Source organism: Rhinatrema bivittatum, chromosome 13 (assembly GCF_901001135.1).
Source record: "Rhinatrema bivittatum chromosome 13, aRhiBiv1.1, whole genome shotgun sequence".
NCBI classification, from domain to species: domain Eukaryota; kingdom Metazoa; phylum Chordata; class Amphibia; order Gymnophiona; family Rhinatrematidae; genus Rhinatrema; species Rhinatrema bivittatum.
The window spans coordinates 82,326,229-82,339,842 of NC_042627.1; the positions used below are offsets into that span (position 1 = coordinate 82,326,229).

General features: G+C 47.2%; 1 protein-coding gene across 3 annotated transcripts in view; it reads left to right on the top strand.

The window, feature by feature from the left end:
- LOC115074849 (spatacsin-like) overlaps positions 1-9,395 on the top strand; it is a 161,758-nt gene extending 152,363 nt beyond the window's left edge. For all 3 annotated transcript variants that reach the window (XM_029574773.1, XM_029574771.1, XM_029574772.1), the window contains 2 exons: positions 4,077-4,228; positions 7,254-9,395. In XM_029574773.1, the coding sequence (XP_029430633.1) occupies positions 4,077-4,228; positions 7,254-7,434 (333 nt within the window). In that variant the 3' untranslated portion in view covers positions 7,435-9,395. The remainder of the gene's footprint in view (positions 1-4,076; positions 4,229-7,253) is intronic.
- Positions 9,396-13,614: the final 4,219 nt, after the last annotated feature.

Below are 13,614 nucleotides of genomic sequence, written 5' to 3' on the forward strand. Positions count from 1 at the left end.
GCAGATTGGGTAGATGTGTGAGCCACAATGGACCGTCCACCACTAGGTTGACTAAGTCCACAAACCATAGAAGCCTCGGCCACTCTGGGGCAACGAGAATCACTTCGCCTGGATGGACTTCTATGCGATGCAAGACCTTGCCGACCAATGGCCAAGGCGGAAACACATACAGAAGGACCCCCGTCGGCCAAGGTAGAACTAAGGCATCCACTCCTTCTGCTCCTCTTTCTGTTCACGGACTGAAGAATCGTGGGGCCTTGGTACTGTGGATCGTCACCATTAGATCCATGCATGGCATACCCCACCTTCGACGGATGAGGCATACCACTTCCTCCAACAGCTCCCATTCTCCGGAATCCTGCTGATGCCGGCTCAGAAAATCTGCTTGCACATTGTCCGTGCCCGCTATTTGGGAGGCCGCCAGTTGATCCAGGTGTTCTTCCGCCCAGCAAATTAATTCTCGGGCTTCCTGAGTCACTGCCAGGCTCTTGGTGCACCCCTGTCAGTTGATGTAAACTACCATTGTCACATTGTCTGACAAGACCCTCACCGGCTGTCTCCACACCAGGGGCAAAAACGCCTGCAGGGCTAAGCATACAGCTCTTGTTTCCAAGCGATTGATGTACCATGAGGCCTCCTCTGCCGACCACTGTCCTTACACAGACTGGTTCCAGCACACTGCTCCCCACCCCGAGAGACTGGCATCGGTGGTGATGATCGTCCAGGCTGGGATTTCCAAGCTCACACCCTGCCTTAACTTGTCCAGCATGAGCCACCAAGAGATAGACTTGATCGAGCAAACTCTGTAAGGGGAAGCAGAATTTAGAGCTGCTCTTACAATAGCAATGCTGATTGCAGAGGCCTCATGAGCAAAAACCCATGGCATCAACTCCAAGGTGGAAGCCATAGACCCAAGAACTTGCAAGTAATCCCATACCCTTAGTACTTGCTTCTGCAATAAACTGCGAGCTTGCACTTGCAACCTGGAAATCCAGTCTTCGGTGATGAAAACCCTCCCCACTTTGGTATCGAAACACACTCCCAAGAATTACAAATCCTGGGAAGGAACAAGATGACTTTTGCTCAGATTGACTATCCAACCCAGGGAGCGTAATCAGTCGAGGATTATGTCCACTGCCTTCTGACAAAGGAGCAAAAAAGAGCAATAAGTCAATGCAAACTCCAAATCCTTTGAGGATGAAGAACTTCCTGAGTCTGCTGTTATGTTTGCCCATGCATTGCCTTTTCGGGAATTTCTCTGAGGTAGATATCTAGCTGGATTTGGCTTATGTGAGGGATCAACAAATCCTTGTGCCTTAAGAAGAGAAATTTCTTCTTCTACTGTGTGGATATTAGGAGGACACACCATCGCTGGAGAAAGTCAGCCCAAAGGGATGCAGCCATTTATATTTAATGTTTTCTTTTATCAGAAGAGCCTCAATATCACGTAGTTCCTGCGTGTTCTTTAAGGTTACTTGGGAGAAAATGGTGTAAACTATCTCTTGATCTTCCCAGTGCCAAACAAGTTGTTTTCTAGCAGGTATTTCTACCTTCTTTTTAATTAAAAAATTATCGAAGCAGACAATTATATCTGTTATCCGGTTGTTGTTATTCTGGCTCAGGGCTCGATGGGCTCTATCCAATTTAATTTCAGGGACTTCTCCATCCCTAACATTTGTTGAGATATTAAGATGGTTTACAAAAACGATGTACCACTGACCCACAATCGACATTTTCAGGTTTTTCCTGAAAGCCCTAGAAGTGAAGGGTTCCCCCTCCTGGCAGGGGTTCTCCAAGTCAGTAAGTTTTTTCCTTTTATGGAAATATTCTCCTCTTAAAGTTCTGTACAAAGCTCCTGGAGAGGTTTCTGCCTGATATTCCTTTTGGGTATCTATTTCATCGACTTGGTGTCCCAAACTAGCTATTTCTTCTCTGATTTCTTTCGTTATTCCTAGTAATTCCTTTTTGTGTTTTTCCAGTCTTTTCGTAAGCAGCAAAACCAGTCTCTGAATTCAGTAAATGAAGGTAAGTCCATCGAAGAAATATTTGTTGCGTCATCAGGGCTTACTTCCTCTTCTGTGCCACCATTGCTATATTCTGTCTTAGCAACATTGCTATGTTTTAGATAAGAAAATTGGGGGAAGTCCACTGATTTCCGTTTTGCTGGCAGATAACAGCCACGCTACAGAGCGAAAAACTGATATCTGAAGGCTCCGATTGCACAAGATTCTCAAGGCGGAGAGAGAAGCGCCACGTTTAGGTTTTCATTTCTCTCGATGACGTCACTTCCTCTCCACGTTCTTATGTACAAATGTGTATATACAGAGCTATCTTTCCAGTTTTGTTGAAGCATTATCTTCTTATGGTTTATTCTTGTTATTTTTCTCCTCCCTTCTGGATATGGGAGAGGTGTTCTTTCAGAGGACCCAGTGTTGAATTCTTCAAGTTTTGGATTATGTTCACTTCTTTTGTTGTTAGAATACTGGCTTCTGTAGCTGGGATGTGTCGCTCAGAAAGCTGTGTTCTCTGCCTCCATCTGCTAGCAGGGGGGAATAAGCCACATGACTGGACTGGTGTAGCAGGATTCAAGAATAGAAAACAGAGAAGCCCATTTCTCCATTGTTTCTGCAGAAAGGGTTGGAAAAGGTGTAGACTGTAATTCCCTGAAAGTTCGGGTGGCAGCAGTTTCTTGCTTTAGAGGTCATGTCCAAAGCGTGTTAGTGGCCTCAAATTCAGATGTCACATTTTCTTAATAGTGTTAAGCATATTCGTCCACTTTCAGAGCCTTGGTTCCTGTGCAGGAGCTTAATTTGGTAACTAAAATTCCTAAATATAATCTGTTTTGAAGTGCCTGAAAAAGTGAAATATAAATCCAATAAATAATTTGCTTTATAACTTGGTGGATCATCTCTTTGAGCCCCTTAAGCCTGATTCTTTAAAGGATCTCTCTCTCGAGGAGATGATATTTTTGATGGCAGAGACCCATACCTGACTTTCTATGCAGTCCGTATTGTTTCCTTTTTGCCCAAGGTAACTTCACCCTTTCATTTAAATCAAATAGTTTTGCTTCTAGCTTTTTTGAAGCAGGAATGTCATGAGAAGGATAAATGTCTGCAACTTTTGGATGTTTGTCATTTTCTCCTCAGTTATCTTAGAGAAACTAATCTCTTTTGGAAGTCAGACTGTGTTATTGATGGTTCACATAACGGTAAGGCACCTTCAAAAGTGCCTCTATCCCAATGGATCAATGTGGCGATTTCTTCAGCTCATTTGACAAGAGCTCAGGCTTCTACATGGGTGGAATCCTCGGTGGTTGCTCCAGAAAGTATTCGTCAAGTGGCCCCTTGGTCATCTTTAAATTCCTCCACCAAGCATTGCAAGCTGGATATACGAGCTAAGGTGGATGTGTTTTTTGAGGAAAGTGTTCTGAAGGGAGCCGGGTCTTCCAAGTTGATTAGGGCTTGGGTCTGGACTGGTATAGCAGGATGATTAGGAAGGAGAAAATTATTATTTCCTTTAATTTTCTTTTCTTGAATCCTCTTACACCAGTCCAAGGCCACCCAGAAAGTCAGTGGCAGTGTTTTTTTTCAATAATTAAGCCTCAGATTTGCAGAATGTCCTTTTCTTCCTAGGTGAGAAGACTGGGTGTTGTTTTTCCCTCTGTTTCAGTTTGTTTAGCATAAGGGAGAATTCTTTGAGGATTCTCCTGAATTCTTACATTTTTCAGTTTGTTATTTGGGGGGCTAATCCCTTTTTCCTTCTGTTGCTTTGTCAGGTCATTGGCTGTGATGAGGTCACAGAAAAGGTGTGTCCTCTGTCTCCATCATCTGTGGGTAGGAGGAGAGAACCTGTTTGAGACTGGTGTAGCGAGTTTCAAGGAAAGAAAATGGAAAGATAATAAATGTCTCCATGCTTGCAATGATAACCATGTTTTTGCTGCTTATGAATGGGCTGCCTTGCTGTAGTGAGAGAGAAGTGGGGAAGGCACTGGAGAACCTTTGCTATTTTGGTAGTAGATCTTTCCAGGGAAGTTTCCGTGCTTCATGCTCTCTGTCTTATCTGCTTTCGTTCTCTAGGCCTCCGTTGTTGCTGAAGCTTATGATATTGTGCCAGACTGGGCAGAAGTTTTATTCCAGAGGGTGCTAATTAAAGGTGATTTTGGTTACCTGGAGGAGGTGAAACAGCAGCAACTACTGAAGAGCAGTGTCTTTGAGGACATTTCTAGAAAGTAAGTTCCAGTGGGAATGCCTTTATTTATTTAACATATTTGTATACCGCATACCCAGTAATATACTATAAAAGTGGTTAACAGAATAAACACACAATAATAAAAAGGAAAAAAATCCAGCATAATAAGAATAAAACATAACAAATATACCTCTGCAACCTTGCTACTACAATGTTCAGTGATCTTCATTCTAAAGTGTAGGGAGATAGACTTAAAGATCTAAACATGTATACCCTAGAGGAAAGGCGAGATAGGGGAGATGAGAGAGACATTCAAAGGTTGAAAGGGGGTAGACTCAGGAGTAATCTTAGGAAATATTTCTTTACAGAGAGGGTGGTGGATGTGTGGAACGGCCTCCCAATGGAAGTGGTGGAGAATAAAAAAAGTATCCGAATTCAGGAAAGCATGGGATAAATACAGGGGATCTCTAAGGAAGTGATGGGAGTTGTAATGCTGGATTTCCTAGTGTGTAGGCAGATGGACTCAGGACCAATGGATTTTGTGTGGCCCTGCTAGCAGATGGAGACAGTCAGGTTTCAAAGCTGACATCACCCTAGATATAACCCTGCAGTGACCTAGCCAATTCAGTATCTCTCAGTCTCCTAGCAGATGTGGACACTATCCCCACTCCAGCAGCAGTGTCTAGTGGGATTGCAGCACTAATCCAAAGGAGAAAAAAATGTTACCTTCAATTTGAAAAGAAGATCGAGCCTCACTGTCCTGTGGTGATACCTAAGGATCCCTCCCCCAGTTGAGAATTCCTGAGGTGATTTCCAGGATCCCTCTGAGGTGAGCCTTGGTCCGGTGGCCGGCTCCCGGTGTGGACTTTGCTGCTGAAGCAGCTGAAAGGCAGCAGGTGCAGAAGCCGAGCACAGCGGTGAAGGCCTATGCCCTCTCCCCCCCCCAGCCAGAGAATGTTTCTCAACTTAGCCAGTAGGCGCTAAGACCAGGTAAGTAGAGAAGAACTCCTCCGAACCAGAGATGTGAAAGGGCTTCGTTAAGTCTTTCCTCCGGTCTCCTTGCTCGGCACACCGTACTAATATCATTCCCAATCCCGTTCGGGCGAGGGAAGGGGGTTTCTGAGTGGGTTGAGCAGCCCCCCCCCCCCATGGGCTAGGCCCTACTTCAGGCTCAGTGGACTCTCCATGTGGCGATCCAGGGCGCTGCCATCTTGCGTGCGGTTTGGTGCTGTGCCATTTCCCCCTCCGTCCATCGGTACGTGCAGTGCGGGACGGCCTTCTGTCCGCGTAAAACACGCATGCACAACTTGGCGCACAATCGGCTCGTTGCATCTGTGAACTACAAGTGCTGTCTTGTCAGGAATTCCTCCGAGTTACTCCAGGAACAGTACAACTTTGCACCGTCCCCTCCTTCTTACCAAAGGTAGTCTAGGAGTTTCACCTGAACCAATCCATCTCCTTACCATCCCCAGATAGACACAAGGACATGGAAGACTACTGCCTTATTGCCATCTAAACGTCTGCAGACTCTTAGTGCAGTATCTGGAATGTTTAGAGCTGGTGCACCAGACAGATTGCTTGTTTATTCTTCATGGGGGAAAGAAAACCGGGTGAAGCAACTTCATGAGCTACCAAAGCTCGCTGGATCAAGGAAGTAATCGAGGCAGCTTAGGTAGAGACAGAGAAGCCTTTACCCCCTTCAGGTCAAAGCTCATTCTACCAGGGCCCAGGCAGTATCCTGGGCGGAAGCTAAACTACTGTCGAGCAATGACATGGTCCTCCTTACACACCTTCTCCAGGTTCCGCTGCCTGGATGTCCAGGCCCGAAAGGATGCAGCTTTTACGAGGTGGTACTAACTATGGGCAGCCTCTCGCCCCATTTGGGAGTAACTTTTGTACATCCCATTGAGCCTGATTCCATCTGTCTACACACTAGGAAATGGAGAAATTACTTACTGATCATTTTGTTTTCCTAAGTGTAGACAGATTGGACTCAGCATCTCGCCCACGGCTGCCCAGGAGAGGTGCCAGGGAATCGCCTATGAGGCAAAGCTCGATTTCATATGAATACTCTGTTATAACCCCCCCTCACTACCGCCACATCTAAACATTTAGATGCAATCCAAAGCAAGTATTTTAACCTGTGCAGTCTAACAACCGAACCATGTTAATAACTCCTCCAATAACTATGTTAACAAGCACATGAATGTTTGATCACTCTGTTAAACCTCGAAACTTTGTAAACTGTGTTGTGATGGCAAAACCGAATGGCTGTTTATAAAACTCAATAGATAAAAATAAATAAATATGGGTAAGCTGCTGCCCTATCCCTAGTTCAGGGCCTTTATAGAATTACTGAGTTTCAGCACTTATGTTGGTTAAGTAAGTGGCAGCCTCCAGTTTTTTAATCAAGTTGAATCCAACTTCTTCAATAATATGTCTACAATGGCTTTTTGAAGAGAATACTGAAGAACTGAGGTCACTGCAGGGGTATATCTAGCTTTGAAACCTGACTCTGTCTCCATCTGCTAGCAAGGGAGCACATAAACCATTGGTCCTGAGTCCATTTGTCTAAACTAAGGAAAACAAAATTATCAGGTAAATTCTCCATTTTTGGACGGATGGGCGTATGGTCTTTTTCTGCTATCATGTTTCAGTTTCCTTCAATTTATAACCCCTCATTTGTGGCTGCCTCCCATCATCACCAACTCCCCCATCCGAAACAAATGAGCTTTGACAAGTTTCCTAACTTTTAAATAATTTAATTCATTGCTCATCAATGCAGGCCTTCAGGGTATCCTAACCACTTAATACTGTCCCATTCATAGAGGTCTGGTATAGAATCCCCATCCTTGGGTGCTGATTTGTTTTCTGGGAACCTACTATCCACAGAGAAAAAGCTTGTGCCTGTGTTTGTGGCTCTGGGTGCCTGTGAATCATTTCACACTAAATTTTCAGGATGTATTTGGGGCTTGTTGGGTTTTGGATCCATATATCTTGTAAGGTGGGCTCCAGTAGTTTCATGTGGAGCTTCCGTTTGTAACAGAAAATTGTTTCTCTCTCAGGTACCGATCGATGCCCTCGAATGCTGTCTATGGCCAAAACCTGAAGAAGCTGTTGAGCTCCTGTGATGATATTGCTGTGTATTACAAGCTGGCCTATGATAACCAGTTCTATGATGTAGTGAATCTCCTTCTGAAGCACCCACAAACAGGCTGTTGTCTGAATGACATGCTGGGCAGTTAAGGCGTTTGTACAAAGATACAAAAATGTCCCCAGTGGTGTGAAATGGGCATTTGCCTGGTACATGGCCTTGTCGTAAAAGGGAAGACGTGGGATTCACTTTAGGTCTGAGGAGAGCATGATGGTGGTAGATAACCAATTTATGCAAATACTTGCTGAGCCCTTGTGAAATTCCCCTCTCTGCTATCCTTACCTCTACGATGTCCCTTTCTCCCCCTCCTGGCACCTTCAATGATGTCTGGCTCTTGCAGATTTCTCTCCTCCCACCATTGTTCTACTTTTCCACTTCTGCTGGCCTGCAGCTCACTATTCTAGGCTGCCTGCCTGCCTGCCTGCCTCCCTCCTCGATGCCTTCCTGTGCTTTGGTATCTGCCAGCCATCTTCTCTTCACAGCTACCTAGTTGAAGCTCTCACCTCTTAAAGTCTCTGGCTTTCTATGCCAGGCAGCCCAGCTGCCTCTGGGATTCCTCCCAGTCTCATGACCCCATGCTGTTCCAGAGTGCACAGCACAGCAAGCACAGCTGGTGCCTTGGGGCTGTGTATTCTCAGATCTGTATCTGCATAGATGCTGAGCAATGTATGTTTGCCTCTCACTATGTGTTGGGGTATGCATGCATGCAGACATCACTTATGGGGCTAAGCCTATTCTATATCCTGATGATGGGCACTAAGCTAATGTATGGGCCCTGGTGGCTAGCTAGACCAATTCTCCTTCCAGAGGAAAATGTACTTCGAGAAAACCATGAAAGTGAAGAAATGTCACCAGGTGGGAGTGAAGCTATTTTACAGCTTCAAGCTTGTGCAGTGCTCTGGTTATGTTGGGAAGTTGCTCGAAGGCCTTTTGTGAAGGATAAAGTTTGTGTATGAGCCTTCTTTTAATTTATTATGTATCACTACACCTGTATCTTGTTATTCTAAGTAAACTTAAGGGCTTTGTTCCTCTGCTACAACCTCATTTTCCTGAAACCTGCCATAAAAAAGTATTTTCTAATTGCTAGAAAATTAAGTGTTTCATTGGGTTGCTCATAATTGACAAGCACAACAAAAGAGGTAGACAGACCCTCCCCTGTTTCTTAATTTAATTTTTGGTGTCTAACATTTTCAGCAGGTGCAGACTGACCAAATGAAAATGTATAAAAATGACAATTTAGTAAAGCTCAGATACAAGTGAAGAATCAACCTGACATGGCCTGTGTTTCACACAAATATCTGATACCCATAACTGAGATAAAATGCGCTGTTTCTAATTTACTGAATCCAGCAAAGGTTAGCGTGCTTCTCCCTTCTTCCCCGTGGGCAATCTTAGAGGGGCTGAAGAATGATTGAAAGATAAGAACATAAGATATCTGGAAGAGGGTGGCCAAACTGGAACAGACCGGATGCTATCTACCCTCAGTGCCACTTGAACAGCAGTTCCTGTAGACCAGCAGATGGGGGTTAGTTAGCCTCTTTAAAAGACAGCTTGAACATTCAGATGTGTCAGAATAGTTTTTGCCATCTAAACATCTAAGATTACTGAATTTTCCTAACACCAAACTGCTGTCACCTAGTGAAATGTTTAAAAAGTAGTTGAAGGAGATTCTCTCACATATATTATCCCAGGAAAGAGGGCATGTGGTGGGTTTACCCTCCTCTAATTTGTGGAATCCTCTCTTGCTATTGTGCCTATTTTCATTGTCCCTTTCAGCTGAGAAAGGGGGCACAGATGTTGTGTTGCAGGCATCTTGTATTACTAAGGAATGTTCTTTTTGTGTTGCTTGTGATACAGAAGGTGCTGGCCATTGGGGGTCACCCTTCTTCTGTTCTCACCATTATGCACACATCTTGATGGACTGTTTTGCAGGTGCATGTTGGTTTCTGTTTATCCCATGGTGTTCTAACTCTATTAATCAATTTTATGCCCATTTTTTGCACTTGTATAAGACCATGTACCTAAGATTAAAAAATTATTTTTTTTAAATGTCCCCCCCATTGAAAGTTTATTGGTTATTTCCTGGCGTGTAGCCAGATGGACTCAGAACGAATGGGATAGTATGCTCGTGCTAGCAGTTGGAGACTGATCTGACGTCAGCACGGGTGTATATATACCCCCACAGGAAGCGTAGCAACTTAGTAATTTCCGTCTCCAAAGCAGTTTGGAGAGCCTGCACGCTTGCTGAGCGTGTTTTCCAAATCTACTTTATATTTTCTACTTACTACAACTTCTACAGCATCGAGCCCTGCACTCCTGCGGTGATACCCTAAGGTCCCTCCCCCAGTAGAGTTTCCCGGGGTGATTTCCGTGATCCCCCGGAGGTTTAAGTCCTCGGTCCGGTGGCCGACTCGCGGCAGGGACACAGCCCCTGGGCGAGGTTCGGGTGAGGCTTACGAGGTGCCTCGGTCCCGGTGTGGACGAGGTAGCGGGTGCATATCCTCAAATGTGGTGGTGAAGGTATTTCCCCTCTCCCCCTGCAGCCGGAGACTGCCCGGGTTCCAGCCGGGAAGCGCCGAGGATCAGGCAAGGTGTACGGCTTTTACTTCTGGTCTCCGAGGAACAGAGGATTGGTGGCGTGGCACGCCATGGAGGGCACCATTTTGTGGCCTTGTTCAGGTATTGAGTGCCCGTGATAGGCGCAGATCTATGACTAAGCACATATTCTATTCCTCATTGTGTGTATATTGCTAACCGCTTATTACTAAGCGCATGTTGCATACCATTGAGCGTGTATTGCTAACCGCTTATTACTAAGCGCATGTTGCATACCATTGAGCGTGTATTGCTAACCGCTTATTACTAAGCGCATGTTGCATACCATTGAGCGTGTATTGCTAACCGCTTATTGCTGAGAGCATATTGAATGACATTGAGCGTGTATTGCTAACTGCTTATTGCTGAGAGCATATTGAATGACATTGAGCGTGTATTGCTAACTGCTTATTGCTGAGAGCATATTGCATACTGCATAGAATTGAGCGTGTATTTATGAGCCCCTGTTGTATTAAGCGCATATTGCTGCTGCATATTATTCAATGGAACAGAACGCTTCAGCGTCTTCAGCAGGGGCACCTCCTGCTTCCGGCATTAAAGCCCTTGGCCTCTACTCTGCATGCCAGCTTTGAGCCATGCACAGTGAAGAGCCAGACTCCCTATGTGCCCAATGTGAGAAGGCTGTGGGACCCTCGGGCCAGGACCAGTCTCAGCCACGATTTGCTGACAGTTCCCCAGGGGCTACTCCGGATTTAGCGGTCAGTCTCGACCAATCGGGAATCCCGGGGGAATCTTGTACCCTGGCGATTAGAGGCTGCTTCAATTTACTGGGTGGATCTCTTTAAGGGGATTCATGCCTTTGTACAGATGCAAACGGCTTCCCGTCCAGGCCCTGTGGTGCCTGCTGGTCCTGCTGTTTCTGTGGTGCCTGCGGTGGCTGCGACTGCTGCTGTGGTGGCGGCTGCAGTGGATCCTGTTCCTGGACCCTCACGCCCTTATTGTGAGGGGACCTCCTGCTGCTGGACAGTCCAGATCAGTCAGACCAGGAGGTTTCACTGGATGAGTCTGAACTCCTGGATGAGGGGGACCTTCTCCCAGGGACTGAGCCATATAGAACCATGAGGCGGTTGTTCCCTAAGGAGGATCTCTTGGACCTGGTGTCCCAGTACCTGGCGGAGTTGGATATTACAGGTCCCAGTGCTATGGTACCCTCTGTGCAGAACCCCCTGCTGGAAGGTCTTCGTCCTACAGCCTGCCATTTTCCATTCTTGCAAGCAGCACAACTGATAGATTTAGAATGGGCTGCGCTGGCGGCTGCATTCAAAGGGGGTTGGGCCCTGATGGGCATGTACCCACTGGCACCGGCTATCCAGGAGCTGCTGGTGTGCCCTCAGGTGGACGCGTTGATTAGCGCTGTGGTCAAGTGCACTACCATTCCAGTTGAAGGGGGGGGCGGCCCTCAAGGACACCATTCTGAAGCAGATTTTTGAGGTGGCAGCTTTATCTTTGTGGATCGTGACCTGCTGCACAGTGGTGACGCGTGCCTGTTTGTCACAGGTCAGGAACAACGCTCCAGCAGGGGACATGGAGTTCGCTCTCTCGGTCCTCACGGATGCTGCATCAGACCTGGTCCGAACAAAAGCCAAGGGGATCTCATCCTCCGTAGCGGCCAGGAGGCAGCTCTGGATCCGGAAATGGTCAGCCGATGCGCCTTCAAAGACACGCCTCACCAGATTGCCGTTTAAGGGCTCTTTCCTGTTTGGCAGTGAGCTTGATAAACTGGCCAGCACATGGGGCGCATCTCCAGTATCTCAACTGCCGGAAGATCGGTTCAGAAGGAACCAGCGCACCTTTCCAAGGCCCTCCAGGGGTAGAAGCTCCCAGTGCTTCATTCCGTACAGGAGTTGCTACCAGGCACTGTGTCCTCAGGCCAGGAACCAGTCCTTTCGCATCAAGCAGCGCAAGAGGGGAGCAGGCCTGGGCTTTGGTCCCAGCCGCGCTTCACAATGAGAATCCGCCGAGCCATCAGGGGGATGGAGCCATAGGGGGCAGGTTAACCCTCTTCTACCCCAGATGGGTCGAGATCATGTCGGACCAGTGGGTCTTTGGCATCATCCAAGAGGGGTATTATCTGGACTTTCATCATCTCCCTCCAGACAAGTTTGTGGAATCTTCCTGTCCTGCACACAAGAAGGCAGCATTGGAAGGTACCCTGGTGAGGCTCCTGTCCCTGAAAGCCATCATCCCAGTACCTGCCTGGGAAGTGAATTCTGGCGACTATTCCATTTATTTCATGGTACCCAAGAAAGGGGGCACCTTCCGGCTTGTATTGGACCTCAAGTCAGTCAATCGATACTTATGGGTCCCGAGGTTTCGCATGGAAACTCTGCGCTCCGTCAAGACTGCAGTACAGCCAGGAGAATTCCTCACGGCATTAGACTTGTTGGAAGCCTACCTGCATATCCCGATCCATCTGGATCATCAGTGCTACCTATGCTTCAAGGTTCTGGGACGCCACTTCCAATTCTGGGCTCTGCCCTTCGGGTTGGCAACGTCACCGTGGACCTTCACCAAGGTGGTCGTCGTGGTAGCAGTGGCACTCAAACAGGAAGGAATTCTGGTCCATCCCTACCTAGACGACTGGCTGATCAGGGTGAAATCTTGAGAGGAGAGCCATTGGACAACCAACAGAGTGATTGCCCTTCTGGAGAGCTTGGGCTGGGTAATCAACCTCAGCCTTCCCAGTCACTGGAATAGCTGGGAGTACAGTTTGACACCCAGGCAGACACAGTCAGTCTCACTACTAAGAGAAGGTTAAAACTCCAAATGTGTATCCAGTACTTGATGGGAGCCAGTCGGTCCATAGCTTGGGATTACCTGCAGGTTCTTGGCCTCATGGCATCCACCTTGGAAGTGGTACTTTGGGCAAGGGGTCCATATGAGACCATTGCAACACTCCCTACTCTCTTGCTGGAGCCCCTGCTTGCGGAACTATTCCATGCACCTTCCTCTGCCAGCCAGAGTATGGACCCAGTTGCAGTGGTGGTTGCAGTCTAACCACATGAACAGGGGGTCGAAGATGTCATCACCCATGTGGACTCTGCTCACCACAGATGCCAGCCTGAGTGGCTGGGGAGCACACTGTGAAGAACTCGCTGCACAAGGGTGGTGGAACAGAGAAGAATCAGTGTGGAACATCAACTGTCTAGAGGCCTGGGCAGTCTGATTGGCATGCCTTTGATTTGCTCACAGAGTAGTCAGAGGGATGTCTGACAACACCACTATGGTGGCATACATCAACTGTCAGGGTGGCACCAGAAGCTGTCAGGTATCTCTGCAGATTGCCCCACTGATGGCTTGGGCAGAAGTGAATCTTCAGGACATCTCCGCCATCCACATTGCTGGGAAGGACAACACCAGGGTGGACTCTCAGCAGAGAAAGCCTAAATCTGGGAGAGTGGCAGCTGTCACCCACAGCCTTCCAGATGATTGTGGATCACTGGGGGATTCCGGACATGGATTTACTGGCAGACAAGTCCAATGCTCAAGCACCCAGATTCTTCAGCTGCAAGTGGGATCTGTTCTCCCATGGAATTGATGCCTTGGTGCAGGCATGGACTCTGCTATATGCCTTTCCTATGTGGCCTCTGCTGGGTGCCATCATCCATAAGATTTGGAAACACCAGGGTCTAGCTCTTCTAGTGGCACCAGACTGG